This window comes from Ailuropoda melanoleuca, chromosome 12, assembly GCF_002007445.2.
Source record: "Ailuropoda melanoleuca isolate Jingjing chromosome 12, ASM200744v2, whole genome shotgun sequence".
In the NCBI taxonomy this organism is placed as follows: Eukaryota; Metazoa; Chordata; class Mammalia; order Carnivora; family Ursidae; genus Ailuropoda; species Ailuropoda melanoleuca.
The window spans coordinates 7,829,306-7,841,808 of record NC_048229.1 but is presented as its reverse complement, the minus strand read 5'-3'; the positions used below and the strand labels follow the sequence as shown (position 1 = coordinate 7,841,808).

General features: G+C 42.2%; 1 protein-coding gene across 1 annotated transcript; it reads left to right on the top strand.

The window, feature by feature from the left end:
• The first annotated feature begins 1,525 nt into the window (after positions 1 to 1,525).
• ARPC3 (actin related protein 2/3 complex subunit 3) lies at positions 1,526 to 11,802 on the top strand. The gene is made up of 7 exons (XM_002913068.4): positions 1,526 to 1,679; positions 4,805 to 4,904; positions 7,420 to 7,496; positions 9,088 to 9,156; positions 10,424 to 10,550; positions 10,901 to 10,995; positions 11,478 to 11,802. Exons 1-7 carry the CDS (start codon positions 1,674 to 1,676, stop codon positions 11,538 to 11,540), a joined length of 537 nt encoding a protein of 178 aa, XP_002913114.1. The 5' UTR covers positions 1,526 to 1,673; the 3' UTR covers positions 11,541 to 11,802.
• The last annotated feature ends 701 nt before the right edge of the window (positions 11,803 to 12,503 follow it).

The following is a 12,503-nucleotide window of genomic DNA, read 5'->3' as shown; positions in this document are numbered from 1 at the left end:
GCACGTGGACACTAACCTAATAGGTGGATAGACACAAAAGAGCTCATAAAATCCCCTAAACTTAGAAACTCAGGGCAACCCACTCGCGTCCCCCTCCCTTTCCAGGAGCTTTGTACTCCCGCTCAATAAACTTTGCTGCCCACCACTCTTCGTCTGGTCTACCTCTTCATTCTTCAAAGCAGCATGACCAGAACTGCAGGCACTAAGGGGACACAAAAGCCTTTAATGGTAAGACTCACAAGTGAGTTCCCTCGCTTATTAAAACCATCACCTGGGGCGCCTGGGTGGCATAGCGGTTAAGCGTCTGCCTTCGGCTCAGGGCGTAATCCCGGCGTTATGGGATCGAGCCCCACATCAGGCTCCTCTGCTATGAGCCTGCTTCTTCCTCTCCCACTCCTGCTTGTGTTCCCTCTCTTGCTGGCTGTCTCTATCTCTGTCAAATAAATAAATAAAATCTTTAAAAAAAAATAAAATAAAATAAAACCATCACCTGTATACATCTGGATTTGTCTGCCTGCCTCTTCAGTCTGTCCTTACACTGTGTACAAGGGCCAGTTTACAAACTAACACATGAAGTGCTTTCTAGTAATAGGTAAAAAACTGCACTTTCAGGATGTTCCAGGCATGTGAGTTTTAAGCATTTTACATGTAATTCATTTCACCCTCAGGAAACAATGAGGTAAGTACTATTATCTCCATTTTCAGGAAACAGAGGCATAGAGAGGTTAATTAACTTGCTCAGAATTACACTGCTAGTAAATATCGGAGCTGGGATTCAAACCCAGAGTCCACTTTCTCAGTTTTTACACACAAAAATTGAACTACAGAGTAATACATAAAGCCCTTTGCAGAGCACTCCCCTTTACCCATTGTTAAATCCAGAACGAACCAGTTGGGTTCATTCATTCAATCATCAGATCTTTGTTGATGCTTACTACGTACATCACCATTACAGGCGCTGGGGATGCAGTAGTGTCCCAAACGGACAAAATGCCAGCCTTTTTGACGTTCACATATACGGGGAAACAAATACCAAAACCTAAATAATAAGAGTCCTAACTAAAGGGGCGCCTGGGTGGCACAGCGGTTAAGGCATCTGCCTTCAGCTCAGGGCGTGATCCCAGCGTTGTGGGATCGAGCCCCACGTCAGGCTCCTCCACTAGGAGCCTGCTTCTTCCTCTCCCACTCCCCCTGCTAGTGTTCCCTCTCTCTCTGGCTGTCTCTAGCTCTGTCGAATAAATAAATAAAAAATCTTTAAAAAAAAAAAAAAAGAGTCCTAACTAAGGAAAAAAGAGGGGAAAAAAGGATGACGCAGGGGAGTGGAGTGGGGTTGAATTTAAAATAGTGTGATCCAGGGAACGCTTCACTGAAAAGATGAACTCTGAGGAAAAATCAAGGATTCTGTAACCCAAGATGTAGCCCCAGTTCGCGCACACTTTACGCATGCGCAGCACTCACAGCCCCTGCCTAGTGCTCGGGCGCCCTCTGGTGTCCCTTCGACCGTGCGCAGCCGCAGCAGCCTGCGGCGGGACAGCAAGACCGGAAGTGCCGCGTACTCCCCTCACCCTCTCCTTCCGTCTAACTTCCGCCTACCCCGCCCGGGCCGCCAGACCGGAAGCGTCGCGCTCGAGCCCCAACCTCCTCGACTAGCTTGAAACCCGGGGGCCGCCAGGATGCCGGTAGGGGGGCCAATTCGCGGTGTGGGGGGATGACGAGAGCTAGAGGGGGAGCGGCGAGAATTCGTGCGTGAACTGAGAGAAGCGGGCCGAGGAGGGCAGAGAAGAAGCGGAGCCTGAGAAGGCGAGAAGCGAGGAAAGGGGGCCGGTAGCTGTAGGATTGGGTCGGCCCGGGGGTGTCGACCAGGAGGGGACGGGGCCGCGGCAGAGTGGGCCAGAGATCCTGAGCGTGCAGAGGATTCTGCCGGCCCCTCTCGCCCCCTCAGCTCCAGTGCCGACCCCATCTCTCGCTCTTTCTGTACTCCTCGACTCCCATCAGGATCCCCAAAGATTCACTAAAGCCGAGAAGCCAAGGGCTGTGCTTTTTATTTTTCATTTCTCAAGTCTAGGGTCCGGCTTCTTCCCCCCCACCCCCACCCCCCGCAGGCCCACTTCCTCCTCAGCCCCAGGGCCCTCCCGCTGCTTGTCACTGTTAGACTCCACTTCCCGGACTCCTCCTCTGTCGCCCGGGCACTGGTGGCCACCTTTAGGTGCTGGGTGTAGGGCCGCCAGAGCAGACGCAAATGTCTGTTTCTGTTTTCATATGCATCAGAGTAGGAGTAAAATTGATTGTAGTCTGGTTGTCCTTCATTTCTGACAGCCAGTCTGGTGGGGTGAATTTATCGCCATCATGGTCTCCATTTTGCAGATGAGCAAAAGGAGGTTCAATAATGCTGTTACCACACAAAAAACATTACCGAGCACCTGCTGCATGCCAAGTACTGTTACAGCAGCGAATAAGGCCAACAAATCCCTACATACAAGGAATTTACCTTCTAATGGGGAGACAAACATGTAAATGTAAATAAAGAAAAAAAAAGATAGTTTTAAAGTGGTTTTTTTTAATATTTTTATTTATTTATTCGACAGAGATAGAGACAGCCAGCAAGAGAGGGAACACAAGCAGGGGGAGTGGGAGAGGAAGAAGCAGGCTCATAGCAGAAGAGCCTGATGTGGGGCTCGATCCCATAACGCCGGGATCACGCCCTGAGCCAAAGGCAGACGCTTAACCGCTGTGCCACCCAGGCGCCCCATAAAGTGGTTTTTTTTTTTTTTTTTTTTGAGAGAGAGAAAGTGCGAGTGGGCTGGGGGGGGAGCAGAGGGAGAGGGACAAGCAGACTCTGTCGCTGAGTGCAGAGCCTGGAGCCCCCTGAGGGGCTCTATCCCGCCACCCTGAGATCCTAACCTGAGCCTAAATCAAGAGTCTGTGGCTTAACCGACTGAGCCACCCAGGCACCCCTAAGATAGTTTTAGGTAGTGACAAATGCCATGAAGTTTTGTGACAAAAAGGAGCAAGCCATAGTTAGAAATACTTACTTAATGAATCCCGTCGGTACCATTCCACTCCTGATGTGTGCCAGACAGGCCCTGAGCTACACATTGTGTGTATATTATCCCATTTAATCCTCACAGTGACCCTGGAAAGTAGATACTTACTGTTCCCATTTTGCAGAGGAGGAAATTGAGGCTCAGAATAGTATAGTAACTTACCCAAGGTTGAAGTACTAGTGGTAAAGCCAGATTTTTTTTTTTTAAAGATTTTATTTATTTATCCGACAGAGATAGAGACAGCCAGCGAGAGAGGGAACACAAGCAGGGGGAATGGGAGAGGAAGAAGCAGGCTCATAGCAGAGGAGCCTGACGTGGCTCGATCCCAGAACGCCAGGATCACGCCCTGAGCTGAAGGCAGACGCTTAACCGCTCTGCCACCCAGGCGCCCCTAAAGCCAGATTTTAAGCTATGACTTTAAAGTCCTGTGCTCATTCCTGGACTTCCCTATGATTATTTATTTAATATCCGCCTCTTCCATTAGCTTGAAGTTTCTTCAGGGGCAGAGAGCATGCTGGCCTTGCATATCATTTTATCACCATGTCTTGCACAGAGAAAGTGCTTGATAATCGTTTGGTGGATGAATGAATGTGAATATATGCATACGAATATATGAATGAAACACAGGTATGCTTCTTGTGTTACTAAAAGCCAGACATCTTGTAAAAAGCAGAACTAGGAATCAGCATACAAAGTGTGATTTCCTCTGCTCCTTTAACTCACACCTGCCCACTGAGGGCAGTAGATAACTCTTCATTTTATAAATTTGGAAACAGGCTAAGAGATGAAAAGTGATGTCTTGGTCAAACACAGCCAGGAAGTGGCAGAACTGAAAAGCCAGTGCTTGGGTTCTGGTTTAATTATAGCTGGGGGGCGGTCCACCCCTGATTTGTATAATGTCTGCTTATTTTTATAGCATAAATACTCCCACCGGTTACCAATTGTGATGTCATTAAACATGGAATTGGAAGATGTACAGTAGCACACACATTACATAGTATTTCTGCCATAAAGATACAAAAGCTAGAAATAACCTTATGATCATAGGCAATAGTAAAATAATTTTTTAAAATAGAAAGTAATGAATTTTGAGTATTTATTACCTTTGTTTTTTATATAATTTATTTAATTGCAAATTTATGTAATTTAATTTTTAGTAATGGCTGTGTTTAACAACAGCTTGCCTCAAAATTTGTAAAAATTCCTCAAAATTTAGGCATGCCTGGCTGGCTCAGTCAGAAAAGCATGCAACTCTTGATCTCAGCGTTGTGAGTTCAAGCCCCATGCGGGGTGTAGAGATTACTTAAGTAAATAAAAAATTTAAAAATTGCTTAAGGGGTGCCTGGGTGGCTCAGTCGATTAGGTGTCTGCCTTCGGCTCCAGTCATAATTTTGGGGTCCTGGGACCGAGCCCCACATTGGGCTCCCTGTTTGGTGAAGAGCCTGCTTCACAGTCTCCCTCTGCTGCTCCCCCACCTGCTTGTGCTCTCTCACTCTCACTCTCTCTCAAATAAATAAAGTCTTTTTAAAAAAATTAAAATAAAATAAATAAAAATTCAAAAATTGCTCAAAATTTAACATTCAATTTTCATGAGCCGGTAAGAGCGAGCTTCAGCATATCACGGCTGCCATCCCTTTTTCCTCCTCTCCTAGTTAGTCTTGGGTGGGTTCCTCTTTTATCCTCTGGAGAAATGTTACTTGTTTGCCCTGCTGACCTTTGCTCTCTTTATCTCCATATTCGTACCTGGCTTGCCACTACAGGCTTACCACTCTTCTCTCATGGACCCTGACACCAAACTCATTGGAAACATGGCACTGTTGCCCATCAGAAGTCAGTTCAAAGGACCTGCCCCTAGAGAGAGTAAGTTGAAACTTCTTTCCATTATTTTCAGATTTTAGTAGGAAACATCTAGCAACTCTCTGACATTATCAAATCAGCAAATAATTAGCTCAGTCCTTTGTCTCAGACTGCTCTTGTATTTTGTTTGCTTGGTAGATAGCATTCTAGACTTTTCAAGATCATGAGCATATGTTGTATCTAGTAAGAAAGTGTATTATTGCTGCTGGGTTCTGGATATTTTGTTGGGTTGGAAGAGGAAATGTGCTTAATTCTTGACACTGTTCTGTCGTCACTCTCAGATCTTACAAAGGGATCTAATGCTGTTACTTCTATAGAATACCATGTCCCCATCCTTCTTCTGTCGTAAGACTGGTGGAAAAAAACAAAACATTTTGACCCCTTCCCTCATCTGTATCTACTTCCTTTATTCATTCTTCAAGATCTTCATTTTCAGCAGTTCCCTGATCTTAAACCTTAAGTGTCCTATATAACATTACACATTCTTTCTCTTGCTTTTCTTAATTTTGTATCTTTGTTTTCTTTTTTGATACTTTCTCTTTTTTTGAACCATTTCTTACTGTTTAGAAAGCCCCGTTCTTTTTAGTCTCTTCTGACACATTCTGAGATGTTCTGCCAGCAGTATAATTTGTATTATATTAGACATCATTTCCCTGCACCCAGAAAGCATTTGAACTGAGTTCCATTCAAGGTTTTTAAGACCGTGGTTTTTATTGCCAATTTTGTACTGACCCCATCTTCATTCCTTTACCAGACTATTTGACGTGACCTCTTTTTAATTTTGTTTTCAACATCAGTTGAAAGCTCAGTAAATTAAATAAATTTGGTGAGTCACCACAGTTTTTGCTTGATTCCAAGATGAAGGAAAAGGAACAGATGGGGACAAAAAAAAAAGACCAAAGAAGAAAAATAATCTAAAAGGATTACAGTGGAAAAAAATAAAAAATCAATTTTGGCCCAGATTCCTTGAGAAGAACCCTTTTCAGATCTTTACAGAATACCATATAACATATCAGAAGATACAATTGACCAAGGATGGAGTATATCTAATTACCACCTTTGCAACAATTCATGGGCCCTTGAGGGAGAACAGGACCCCAAGAAACCAGATCTTCATGGTTTCTGTAGACAGGGAATGACCTGTTACTCTTTCCCAGGGAACAGGATTAGAACTAAACTGGAGTCATGAAGGAGTACAAACCTATGCTGTGAGCTAAATAACTGTTAGCATTAATCAAATTCATTTATTTACATTCATCAGACACCTTTTTTTTTTTTTTTAAAGATTTTATTTATTTATTCGACAGAGATAGAGACAGCCAGCGAGGAGAGGGAACACAAGCAGGGGGAGTGGGAGAGGAAGAAGCAGGCTCATAGCAGAAGAGCCTGATGTGGCTCGATCCCATAACGCCGGGATCACGCCCTGAGCCGAAGGCAGATGCTTAACCGCTGTGCCACCCAGGCGCCCCTATCAGACACCTTTTTAACACCTTTATGCGCCAAACACCCTTCTAGGTTCCAAAGATTGTAGCCTGCCCCTCACCCTGACAATGTTACATTCAGAAGAACTAGCTGGGTTTGTAGACATTGAATCCTCTGAGGACACTTCCTTTCTGCAGATAAGAAAATTGCAACAACAGGAGTCTAGAGTTAGAATTCTGTTGAAATTCTTTAGCAGGGGAACGAGCAGGGTTAAAGACGGCTGAATCACAGAGTACTAAACCTCCAGGATTACTTTGCATTTCTGCTGTGTGAGAGGGATAGCAGTCATGGACAAGAAATATAAATAACTCTGGGGGGAAAAAAAAACTGTCTCTGCGTTGCTGCAACCGCCTGCCGGATATCAAGACCCTGGGATTTTGACCTTTTTAAAATAAGAAAAGGGAAACAAAAAACTCCCGAAGAAATTGTATAATAAGATCTGTCTTTGTGACAGCAGTATTTCTGGCTTTTTTCAGTCTCTAGCCACCTAGAACAGCTTGTACCAAGTATATTTTAAGTCACAGTTTTCATAAAAAGAGATGTATGTGTGAACCCAGTGTGTTCCTAAATGACAATTGAGATCTTTTCCCGCGAAATTACAGTATGTTAATTCATGTAAAATTACATTGAATACTTTTTATTTTTAAACAGCATTTTATCAAAGTTAGTCTGTCTCAGTCTATTTTTATAAATGCATTGAGAGATGTCTGAAATGATGTTCACCAAATGTTAATAGTAGTTATTTCTAGGTAGTGAGATTTAAGGTGAGAATAAAATATTTTTCTGTACTGATTAATTTGTTTCTAATGAGTATTTTTTTTTTTTATAAAAACAGTATAGCTATCAGACTAAACCATGTGCTTATTTTTCTAGAAATTGTTTCTAAAGACCTTACGTTTCAGTGGCCTCATTTTATTTTACTCAACTCCAAGACTTTTGACCATGGAACTGGGGTTTTTTTCTCTATAGCTTCGTTAAATGTTATTTTTACATTTAGCTGATGTTCTCTGCCTTTCTCCCCTTGTGTCCTGTTTAGCAAAAGATACAGATATTGTGGATGAAGCCATCTATTACTTCAAGGCCAATGTCTTCTTCAAAAACTATGAAATTAAGGTTAAGTACAGAGCTTTTAATATTTAATTTAGTTTTCTCATGGGGATAATAATCTACCTGGCGATCAGGGTTGTTCTGAGGAGTAAATAAAATTGAATGAGTTTGTATAACCTTAAAAACTCAGAATAGGGCTTAATATTAGACTCTGTATCAATATTAGTTTCTTACTTTTCCTTCAAAGTCTATACCAGAGGTCAGCAAACTATAGCCTGAAGGCCAAATCTGGCCCACTGCCTCTTTTTCTAAATAAAGTTTTATTGGAACACAGCCACATTCATTTTTTAATATATTCTCTATAGCTGCTTTCATGCCACAGCAGCTGGGTTGAATAGTTGTGACAAAGACTATTTGGCCTACAAAACCTAAAATATTTAATGTTTGGTCTTTTATAGAGGAAGTTTGCCAACCCATGATCTAGACATTTTTTTATTCATTCAACATTAATAAAGCACCTACTATGCGCAGGTCCAAAACTAAAAAAATTATACGTTGTAGCTGTGTTATTTTTATATACTTTTGTGTTCTGGACCTGAGATGGAGAAATAAAGTTCAGTGATCCTGACCCTTCCCTCAACTACCCTTTCTTCTTTTCTGCTCTTAGTTCTTGTGAGGAATGAGGTCAAAAGGAAGTTTAGAAAGTGTGTGGCAGAAAAGGAGAGGGGAAATGGAAAAAAGAACTTTTCTGAGTTCTTCCTATGAGCAAGTTACAAGAATGTCAACAACTTTTCTTGATAATATTCTAGAATATGGAACTTCATCCTCTCCTTGCCAGACTTGGACCTTGTGGAGTCAAACGGGGTGTGAAGTTTTTGTTTGCAGGCTCTTGGTCTACAAGTTGTAGTCCAAACATCCTATGACATTCACAGTGTTTTTTTGTATTTAATGCTCGGTCTAAGTGTGATGTTTGTAGTTGGTGTAAATAAATATAATTCTGCCACGTTTCGTTCTCTTCTGAATGTCGTATGCTCTTAAAAATAGGGGCAGGTGTAGTTTGTTTGGTTTTTTTAACTGTAAATCTGTGTAAAATCTGACCTGAAGTACGTGCCACTTCTGCTCAACATCCAATCTTCACATTTTCCTTTTGGTTAGATCAAGAGGTGGGCTCTTAGAGCTCTTCAAGAACAAGACACACGTTAAATAGTTGTTTCCTGCTTTAGAGTCAGGAATGCTTTTGTTCTCAGCAAGAGATCCTGAAGTGAAAGGGTTTTAGCAATTAGCCGGCCATATGGTGCACCTCAGGTTCTCCAGGCGGCTCTGTTGAACTATCCTTCCTACACGGAGGGAGGGGCTGTTGGCACAGCTCCCTGGGACCCAGAGGCAGGGTAGCCGAGGTGAACAGGAGTAGCACCACAGCTCAGGATGGCAGGAGGTGGCTCCCTCCCCCAGAGCGGACAGAAGTTGGCTCGGGAAGACTGCATTTGGTGCATGGGAACTGTTGATGCTATAGGAACTACACCTGCACAGTTTTCAGTTGATACTCAAGGGACAAAGCTTGAATTCATTTATTGCATGTGATAGTTATGTTTTGATCAGGACTGTTTTTAACTTCTGTTCCTCCCTCCCTGACCCCCCCCACCCCATGCCCCTGCAGAATGAAGCTGATAGAACCTTGATATATATAACTCTCTACATTTCTGAGTGTCTAAAGAAACTCCAGAAGGTAATTAAACTTGGATGATTGTCTCTCAGAAAAACACGGTACTAATACATGTTCACCCTCCTAGCTGTTTGGACTCATTGAGACTTTAAGGACAAGTAGACAATACTTCCTCCCACTTAGAGCATGGACCTAAGAGAAAAATCTGAATGTGGATTCTAAACTTGTAGTTTAGTCGACTAATGAGAAGATACGGGGCTGGCGTTGTAAGGCTTTGCATGTATTTTCCCAAGACAGAAATCTTAACCCCAGGTTAAGAACCAATGAGAAAAGGATATAATTCAAGGGTTCATGAGCTTGAGTGGGAAAAAGATTACGTCTCTCTTTTCACTACCTTGTAACTAAGATTTACCATTTACTTTAGTTATTAATGTAGGCAGCAACCCACAATAGCATTAGCCATACCTGTGACTCTTTCTCCAGTAGAAATCACAGCATTTTCCTTTTTTTTTTTTTTTAAGATTTTATTTATTCATTTGACAGAGAGAGAGAAAGAGTGGGAGCACAAGCAGGGGGAGTGGGAGAGGGAGAAGCAGCCTCCCTGCTTGCAGGGAACCCGATCTGCGGCTGGATCCCAGGACCCTGGGGTCACGACCTAAGCCGAATGCAGACGCTTAACTTACTGAGCCACCCAGGTTCCCCCACAGCATTTTCATATTACATTGAGAGTTGAAGATATTTGAAGATTTTATTTTCATGCCTTACTACTTCAAATTTTAGTTCTTAGGCCCAGTGTCTGGATCTTGTCATTTTGTGCATTAATAAAGCAGCACATGTATGAGTGTGTCATAAATATGGCTTTTTAATATTGTAATTATTGTGTTTGACTATAATTGATTTCTTTTGTAATTTTGTGTATTTTATTGTATTCATTTAAAACATTATTCTGGGGATGCCCGGGTGGCTCAGTCAGTTAATGATCTGCCTTCGGCTCAGATCATGATCCCAGGGTCCTGGGATCGAGCCCCACATCAGGCTCCTTGCTTGGCAGGGAGTGAGCCTGCTTCTCCCTCTGCCTGCCGCTCCCCCTGCTTGCACTCGCTCACTCTCTCTGACAAATAAATGAATAAAATTTTTAAAATAAATAAATAAAACAATAAATAAATGAATAAAACATTATTCTGAGGCGTCCACAGGCTTCCCTGGATTGCAGAAGGGTACCCAAAAACATTAGTAATCCCAAGCATATCTACTTAGACTAAAAAAATTACAAATTGGATGTTGTTTTGTTGTTTCTCTGTAAAGTGCGTGTGTGTAATTTTTTTTTTAGTGCAATTCCAAAAGCCAAGGTGAAAAAGAAATGTACACGCTGGGAATCACTAATTTTCCCATTCCTGGAGAGCCTGGTTTTCCACTTAATGCAATTTATGCCAAACCTGCAAACAAACAGGAAGATGGTAAGAACAGGGTTTCTACCTCCCTCTCTATGGCACAAGATTTCCTCCATTTGGCTTTTTACCCACCTCCTTTCCTTGTCTTGATTGGTGTACAGGTTGAGAGTGGCATTACTAGCATGGATATTATCTTACCAGTCACTCTCACAAAAGATTCTTGGCAACAAGTATAACACATAGAGAATCTTTTGAACCAAAATAGTTATAAAACCATTGGGGCTGTCATTTCTGTTGCTTCCTCCTGTTTGAATGTGCAGAAGTGTGTCACCCACATCATTGTACAGACCAGCAACTAGCGCAGGAGGGAGGTGTTCTCAGGGTTCTTTTATTGTTCTGCCTGCTCCTTATTTTAGAGGTGATGAGGGCCTACTTACAGCAGCTGAGACAAGAGACTGGACTGAGACTTTGTGAGAAAGTTTTTGACCCTCAGAATGATAAACCTAGCAAGGTAAGATCCTCTTCTTTACCTATTTAGTTCATGAATAACCTTTTATCATGTAGCTACCATTAAACAAACTAAGGTTTTCTGTGGCGAGAATACTTCCAGTTTCTTCATTGCAGTGTTGCTTAACTCCAAGTATGTGCCTAGTACACAGTAGGGATGCAGTGAGTCACACTGCATAATGAATTGCAGGTAATAAACAGTTTTGTTTGCATGCTCTTACGTTAGGGCATTGTAAACCCATAGGGGAGATTTTTTGTGTGAGGTATCTTGACCGTATTACATTTTTTTTGGTCATAATTTTGACTGATGTGATAAAAAAAACAACACCAACACTTTTTACATGTGTTTTCAAGAAGTTTATAACATAAGGGATGACAGGCCAAAATTAAATTTTGTTGTTATATAAATTCCTACCCTGACCTTACCTTGAACTTGCATTGTGATTTGACCACCACTGTTCATTCTGTTTTATCCCCTCTTGTTAGTGGTGGACTTGCTTTGTGAAGAGACAGTTCATGAACAAGAGTCTTTCAGGACCTGGACAGTGAAAGGAGCCTGGGCAGACACTTTCTACAGCCGTGGGCAGCATTTTACAGCAAGATGTATACAGTTCTTAGCCTTTATTTGATAAAGTTTTATTCAGAAGAGAGAAGAGATCATGTCTTCACTTGAAGAGCTCTTTATCAAGAATTTGAAGGGGGGGGAAGAACGGGTTGTCAGAGGGTGATTTGAAATTTTCTGCAGTATTAAGCTGGTGCTTAATAAGAATAAGTAAGAATAAAGAAATTTCTAACATTCCATGTCAAAAAACTTTATTGCTTATCTTTGACATTCACTTAAAGTTTTTTAGAGATAATATTCACCCTTTTAAAGTGTACAATACAGGGGTACCTGGGTGGCTCAGTCGGTCGAGCAACTGACTTTTTTTTTTCTTTTTTAAAGATTTTATTTATTTATTTGGCAGAGAGAGAGACAGCCAGCGAGAGAGGGAACACAAGCAGGGGGAGTGGGAGAGGAAGAAGCAGGCTCCCAGCAGAGCAGGGAGCCCGATGCAGGGCTCGACCCCGGGACCCTGGGATCACGCCCTGAGCTGAAGGCAGATGCTTAACGACTGAGCTACCTAGGCGCCCTCTGACTCTTGATCTCAACTCAGGTCTTGATCTCAGGATCATGAGTTCAAGCCCCTCATTGGGCTCCATGCTGGGTGTGGAGCCTACCTAAATAAATAAAGAACAAAGTATACAATTCAGTGGCAATCACCACCCCCATTCTTTTCCTCTCCCGACCACCCCTACCTCCATCAGCCCCAGCGACCTCTGATCTACTTTCTGTCTCTATGGATTTGCCTCTTCTGGACATTTCCCATAATGGGATCATATAACATGTGGCCTTTTGTGTCTGGTTTCTTTCACTTAGAATAATGTTTTCAAGGTTCATCCATGTTACTAACATTAATAGTTCTCCATTCCTTTCCTTTTTTTCTTTATTGTGGTAAAACATACATATTACCA

Coding starts and splice junctions, on each gene's coding strand:
- ARPC3 (XM_002913068.4), top strand. Junction 9,157..10,423: donor GTCTAAAGAAACTCCAGAAG/GTAATTAAACTT, acceptor TTTTTTTTTTAG/TGCAATTCCAAAAGCCAAGG. Junction 10,996..11,477: donor AGAATGATAAACCTAGCAAG/GTAAGATCCTCT, acceptor CCCTCTTGTTAG/TGGTGGACTTGCTTTGTGAA.